Source organism: Echinococcus granulosus (genome assembly GCF_000524195.1).
Source record: "Echinococcus granulosus chromosome Unknown EG_S00332, whole genome shotgun sequence".
Lineage (NCBI taxonomy): Eukaryota > Metazoa > Platyhelminthes > Cestoda > Cyclophyllidea > Taeniidae > Echinococcus > Echinococcus granulosus.
Window position 1 is genome coordinate 7,468 of NW_020170712.1, and position 7,454 is coordinate 14,921.

A 7,454-nucleotide genomic window follows, 5' to 3' on the forward strand; every position below is an offset into this window, starting at 1 on the left:
GGTAGGCGGTAGCTGCATCGGTTACGCTGTGGGCTCGTTGCCGCAACGCGTCGCTTAAGCCCCCAACCCACCCCCACCCCCGACCCTCCCCAATCGACGGTCTCCCTGTGTGTGTGTGTGTGTATGTGTATATATATATGTGTGTGTGTGTTTCATTTCATCCGATGAGGTCTCTTAACGCAACGGCAATGTTGGAAGAGGAGGACAAGCGTAGAGGACTGGTGATTAGTTGTTATTAAAGAGCAAGTTTTCAGCTCTTTTTCACTCATCCACTTCCATTACATCGATTCATCCTTTTTTGCTCCATTTTATCATTCTTCAATTTCTTCAACCCTTTCATTTAAGCTCATCCACCGGTTTACGCATTTTTTCTCTAATAGGTGACTTCCCGTCTGCCATGCGTCCGTCTTTGATTTCTTTACCCATACTGCAAATTCATCCCCTGTGGATTTGTTTGCTATTCAAACACCCAATCATCGTCTATGCCCAACCCTTTCATTCATCTACTTGGCCCGTCTACCTTTGACCAACTTAATCGCCCCCAAATTACTTTATATTTGGTTTATTTTTTTGCTCAATTATTCACCCTTGCCTTTACCCTTATTTCAGAGCTTGGCAAGAGGGACATTCCCACAACCTCTCGCCACTTCAACGCAAATGGCTTCCTACGCTCTCTCATTGTCTTATGTGCGCACAATCGGTTGAAGAGACCCTTGGCCCTCTCCACCTTCCGCAGTGTCTTTGCCTGCTCTCTGGAAGGTCAGCACTTTGAGCCCTGCTGGGTTCGTTAAATTGTCGACTGACCTGTCAATTAACTACTCCATTACGTGCTTTTCCCACCTGTTTATCACTCCCTGTATCATTCATTTTTTTTTGTTTCTTAAACACCTAGCTACCTACGCCTGAAAATTAGTTTTTTTTTTGCAAGCATTTTTTATGGCGTCTTAGTTTACAATGCAGATGCGAGTGAAATTACTTTTGCATCATAACTTGCCTATTCCTTAATTGCTCATCTTTTAAAAACAACAATGGTGAGCCTATGCGGTTTGCACCGTGTCTATGACGCAGAACTTAAAAGAATGTCAGTTACATGGTGAAAAGTCAAAGGTTTGTAGGAAGGTGGGTGACCTTGAAGCTAGTTGCCCGAATTGGCTCACCATTAAAGTGGTTAGTGTTTTTATTCTTTTGGGGTGGGGGAGAGGGGAAATGAAATAAATGGAGGCTAGATTGAATTATAATGTGCCTGTCATCTCGGTCCTTCCCTTAAAATGCCATGGAGGACGAGGAGGATGAGCAGCAAAAGGGCCTACTACTAGATAGATGAAGGCAGAATTTGGAGTTGGTGCTTCTGTCATACATACTTATGCGCTAGTCTGCCTGTCACATAGCCACTTTTATTTTTTTTCTTAAAGCTACCGAGTTAGTAAAATGCGTCATTGCTTCTAATTAAACCGAAAAATTTACAAGAAATTTGGCTTCTTTTAACACGTGGTGTTTCTTCATCCGAAATCCGGCGTCATTAAAAACAGCAACAGACGCAACACAACGAAGATTTGCAGTGACCACTTGCAGAATTATTCATCATAACAAATAAAGGTGATTCACTTTTGGTCCTGTAACCACAACAGTAGGACAATTTATTTCCTGCAACCTTTTCTACCTTCCGTCAAGCAAAAATGATGTCAAAACGTTCCAATACATGCACATTTACAGCCACTTACTCGAACCTATTTAAATATGCATGTAAGCATACTTATTTGACTGTTTTATACGTATACCCATATGATTTATTTTGAAAACACTTGTATTATAAATCTGGTCGACTTGTGCAATGACTAAAATTAGGAAGTGTTTACAGTGCCAATATCACGTTGACTACATTCCTTCAATTGTTGTTGCTGTTGGGACTCTTTGCTACTGCTGTTGATCAACTCTCCTCGCAATGATTTCTCTGCATAACCTTCCACCTTCATGAAGTTGACCACTATTGATTACAAGGTCATTGCGCGTCTGTGTGATAACTTCGTACAAATGCCTTTGTGCATTCTGTAGGAAAAGAAGTCTCCCACGAGATGAATTGAATGCAAGCTCTAGCTGATTTCGAGGTTTTCATAATTTGGTGAACAAATTGAGTGAAATGAATGAATGAATGAATGAATGATGAACACAACAAACGCACGTTCTTATACACGCGCTGCTACACCTCTATCCCTGTTGATTATTCTTCTTCAATATATCAATGTGGATATCATTGGATAGCATTCGTGTGTGCTCAAATGGCACAAAATACAAGAAGTTACCGTATGACGATTTAGCCTTATTCTTAGTGTTTCATTAGATATGACCACGCTAGAACAACAGCAAAAATGCAATTTCAGGTTCAACATTGCAGACCATGTAAAGTGGGTGATATTACAAAAATATGCTGTATCAGCTGCCAAGTAGCATGAACCAAATGCCTTTCCACGTGGCTGTTGTGAGAGAATGGGAATTAGCACGTCAGTGCAGTGATGGAGAGAAGCAGAAGTAACTTTCGATCCCTAAGGTGCCGCATCTACTGACTACTTATAAGTAAAAGGTGGATAATTTCGGCGATGTGCTCAACCGAAAATCCATCTCGATTGAGTGGTCATGAGACACGAATCTGTCATGATTTCAGGTCTGGACGCTAGAAAAGTGGGACAAGAGTGGTCTTATAGCACATACGACGATACATATTCAAGCACAGCCTTGTAGCAGAATTGCTGACTACGGTGTCCCAAAATCCATCAATAGAACCTTAACAACTGTTCAGGCTCTAAAAATGGGTCCGTAATGACGTGAATTGGCTCTGGCAGCGATAAGTTCTGAAATTGAAAAGCAAATATGTTGGCAGAGTAGGAAAATGGAGCAGATGGTGCGCCTCCTTAGCTTCTATTCCCCGACCCAATAATGTGAGTTTATCTTACCCCATTGAAATCTCATTTAAGGTTTGTGATACTGTGCAATGCAAAGCATCCCAGAGGTGGCGTGTCGAAGGTTGCGGAGTGCACTATTTATGGCATTCCCTTGCCACATTAATTCCGCATCCTGCCTACGGCACATCACTCCATCCACCCACCACATCGTAATTCGTAATAGCTGCTTTTACATGCTTTTAGCGCACACCTACTATTGTTAAGCCTTGCGACACTAGTTTCATTAAATTACTTGAGCCGCATGGTTTGGCAGTGGTGAAACACTGACAAATGAGTGTGTGAAATGAAAAGCCAGACTTTTGCGCACGTGTCATGGTGCTGGCATCTGTGAGAAGTGTGGTGGGTGAAGACACCCTCTCTTGATCGCCTGTAGCAGAGGTGACCACGTCGATGCATAAAAGCCACATTCTAAAGCAAAGTAATCAAAGCCAGTTTCTTTTTCGTCAGGCCTTGAGTGCTGGGATTTGGAATGATTAAAACTTGCAAGATCCCTCTTCTTAAGTCCTTGTTTTCAATTTCGTGTAAAATTACGCAGGTTTATCTGTGCGTGTAATGCCATAAGCACAAACTTCAAGGCCATATTTAGGGTATTTGGTAGAGGTCAGTAAGTGATAACAAGGAGAATTATTTTCAATGAAATTCATCCGCAACGCAGCAGCACCTTCACAACCCAACTTGTTGGAACTCACTTGGAATGGATCACGTTAAGTGTTGCTGTAGGCAATCCCGAAAGTGACAAAGCTGTTGGGCATTAATTGAACTAAGGCCTTCCATTTCCTTCTCAAGTGGCTATGTTGCGTACCTTTGGAGTGCAATGAAATTCCAATCTAGTAGTGATGAATTTAAATTATAATAGGAGCTCTGCAGCTACAGCATTTCTTCGATCATCACTGACGCCATGCTAACCTTGACACTATGTGACCTCATGGTGCTGCGTGAAGACGCAAATGCTGCTGCCAAATGATCGCTGACAAAATTCCTCGTAGAGACAAAGTCGTCAAATCAGAACCACCAGCAATGGCCGCATTGTTTTGTGTCTGGGCTTATTGCGCGCCAATCCTCCTGCCAATTGTCCTTTATCATGGCATGCAATGACGAGATGAGACTGTAGACGTATTTCAAGTCCACGTCGCAAGTGGTCAGCTTTCACTGATAATTCGCAAGTTATATAGGCGCAAAGAATAGGCATTCGCAAGCTGATCTAGATGTCATGCTCTTCTAACAAATTGTCAAGCCGACCCATTTTGAAACATTGCCTAAGCTACTGACCTTGAGTATTCGGTTGATTTGGTGCGGCCAGACGTGGCACAGTGCAGTGCCAACGACACAGCCATATGCACCACATTGAGCTATATTTTTATCGCCTCATTGGTAAAAAATTTATTTATGCATAGGAATGACCCAGTGAGTGTACAGACATCCATCATTTGGGTAGTTCCCGATGCCGTTTTGGAGGGCGCTCAAAAAAACCTCCTTCCTACTCACTTCTTGTGTTAGACTAGTTAACCAACTTGCGTTAATGCCAAGAAAGCAAAGTACGTCTTTCCATACCGGCAAACTAAGGGCTTTCTTGAAATCGAGCAAGTGTGACCTTTTCTGCTAATCTCACCAATGTGTGTCTGGCGAGTTACTGCTATTCTCCTTACATCCCCGTGCTCCCACGTATTTTCGTGAGGACTGTGTGGAGCAAAACACCAACCTCCACGTCCACCCACACTGCCAGTACATCAAAGAGAAGTTGTTGAGGGTCAGGCGAATTGGAGGCGTTTTGAGTGGCACGTGAATAAAGTCAATGCGCCGTGTTGTCACCCTAGTGGCGTTAGCACAATTTGCATCCAAATCAACTTGTAAACATGACGAGGCGCGACCTGACTTTGGTAAATCTAGCAGTACGGAAGGGAGCAGTTATTGTAACGTCTTGATGGCCTTAGGACGCACAACGACAGATGCTATCCATGCCATCTTTGGCAGGATTCAGAATCAAACAGACATTGATCAGAATGAAATGAATTGCCGAGAAGGGGACCTTTTCCGCACCATACTCTTCAGCCACCCAGCCAGTCAGCCGGCCACTCAGCCTGACAGTGAACGCGTAGGCAGTTCATGTTTCTTAGGTCCTCGTTCATTTGGGATCACAGGTCTTTCGCGAAAGCAAATTATATTTGGCACATTCCGTTCGCGTTCTCTACACTCTCCCTGCTCAAAAACACCATACATACCGGTACATAAGGTTTCTTTCCAAAATTGTTATTTCTAATTAACCCACACCAGTATTCGGTAATTATGTGCACACACATTGATAACTCACAAGCAAATTTTCTTGTAAGTTTTGAGCTATCTGATCAATGTCTTCGACTGAGAACAAGATCAAGGCAGTCGGTGACGCAAAAAGCTTGTTTTGATGAGCTATACATGTGATCGTTAAACTCGCCCTCGTGGAGCTCACGGGCTTGTATCTTTGCCAACATTCCAAAAAGTCTTTGATTCCCAAGTTAGTTTTTTTACCAGGCCATTATAGGAACCTTAGCTGATGCCGATCAGCTAGAAGTACTCTTAATTCGTGAAACACGGCCCTAATATTAGGCCCAGAGATAGAGCAGTGATGGAAGAAACTTGGGAACGCTCATCACGAATGGTTGACTGATGTCGGAAGAAATTAGCACTCTTTCTTACATGGATTGTCTCATAATATGCAATAACTTTGGTGTTTTTGCTATAATGCTCGAATTTTCGCATAACAGAACTTGTGACAAATGCACTCTTATTGCGGTAAATGTGTAGCTTCATGATTAAATTGCTCATTCATTCGTGCTCACAAAATACCTGTTTAGAGGTGAAAACAGGGTTAGTTGTTTTAGGTTTAGTGGTACCAAATTTTATGAATAGGCCTACATGCAACCGTTTCAAATGCTTGGATAACTTATGGAAATTGTCCGCAAGTACGCAGAGACAAGCACAATGTCGACCACCAACACCACCTATTGCACCAGACAGTGCGGGTATTTTGGACGAATTTCCAACTAAATAATCACCAACGACACATAGCAATGTAGTAATAAAGTTTTTATCAACTTGGCACGAATAGTTGAATGTTTGAAGCTACTTGCTGTTATACACGAGTTCTTTGACATTGTCAAAGCCTTTACGCTCATCTTGTAAGGAAGCCTCCTTGCATACGCAGAACTCAAAAGAACTTTGTCAATGCTCCAAGGCGGCTACTTCATCTACGTACAGTTGGCTTTTATTCGTTGCCACTTAAGAAATTACAGCTTCTTCCAGTTCCAGAACTTGCCTCGCCACCCACTAAAGCGTGTGCAGCGACGAAGCAGAACTTGCTAAAAGAATATGGTTTAAAATTGTTTTCTGAATTCAATGATAGCATAGTTTGCAAGGCTCTACGCTACTGATGTAACCAATCGCCAGAGTTTACACCCCACGTCATAAAATCCATGCAAATGGACCTTACATGCATTGACACATGATAATCAACCCCGCAGTTTGGTGACATTCCTGTTTTTATGGTACCCAATATGCGCCACACTAGTAAATTATTTGTTCATTCACTAACTCACGTCTGAAATGAAAAATTATAATAGCCTGCGTTTAGGTTCACCGCTATGATATAAAACAAATTTCTCGAAACGACTTGAAAATTGTTATAAGTATTTAAGAATAGGAGGAAAATGGAGGTAGGTACGACTACTAAATGTATTTATGGAAGTAGTTGAAAAACATTGCCGCAGAGGTGTGTTAGCATAGGATACGAGTCGTATTTACCAGATACTTAGCATAGGTAATGGAAAGAAAGGATTCCGTGGGCTTTAAAAGGGGTAAATTTATGCAAAAGAGGTTAAGGCACGCTCGATTTCATACGGTCCTTAGGCATTCGCTGCACTCTTCCAAGCATTCGCATTTCAACGAGCTGGCACGCTCAAAAGTACGAGCATCGACAGTGGTGCAAGCACAGCTAAAATGAAGGCAGATTAAAAAAGCAGTGAAAAACGAATTGAGTCGGAAGTGAGGTCGTTTAAATTAACGTAGCCTCTCTGAGATAATAAACGCGTCTCTTTAAGTGTAGTCAAATCAAGTGGTGTAAACTCTGTAGAGCAAATACTGCAAGCTGATTACAATAGAGGGTGAAATAAATTAAACGTACCAACTTTTATACAAGGTAGGAGTTGCCATAGCTCTGACATGGTGAGTAAATGATTATGCTTTAAAGTACCAGAACAATCACCCATTAGAAGCGCTTGGTGTCTACGTAACTATCCAAGTTGTGCTTTCTATCAAAATTTTGCCACGTGCAAAGCAGGTTAATAATAAGGATGGGCAACTTACTCTTCACGGTATAAGCCAAATTAGGTCCTGAGGGATGGGAATACGCGGAAAAATCAGTTAAATAAATACACCAAAATCGACAACTAAATATTTTTTTTTCTTTGACAATGATGTAGGATAGTAAAGTCTTCCAAACAATAGTCACTTTATTGACTTACT

The 7,454-nt window shown here is 41.9% G+C and overlaps 2 protein-coding genes across 2 annotated transcripts in view; one reads left to right on the forward strand and one right to left on the reverse strand. All coding sequences in view use genetic code 11, as the record gives it.

Moving 5' to 3' along the window:
• Positions 1 to 164: 164 nt before the first annotated feature.
• Positions 165 to 791, forward strand: EGR_11020 (hypothetical protein; the record flags this gene model as incomplete). The annotated part of the gene is made up of 2 exons (XM_024500269.1): positions 165 to 210; positions 610 to 791. 2 exons carry the CDS (start codon positions 165 to 167, stop codon positions 789 to 791), a joined length of 228 nt encoding a protein of 75 aa, XP_024345316.1.
• A 6,080-nt stretch (positions 792 to 6,871) lies between these two features.
• EGR_11021 (hypothetical protein) overlaps positions 6,872 to 7,454 on the reverse strand; it is a gene marked incomplete at both ends in the record, with an annotated part of 2,950 nt that continues 2,367 nt past the window's right edge. Inside the window, one exon of the mRNA XM_024500270.1 lies at positions 6,872 to 6,924. Within this exon, the coding sequence (XP_024345317.1) occupies positions 6,872 to 6,924 (53 nt within the window). The remainder of the gene's footprint in view (positions 6,925 to 7,454) is intronic.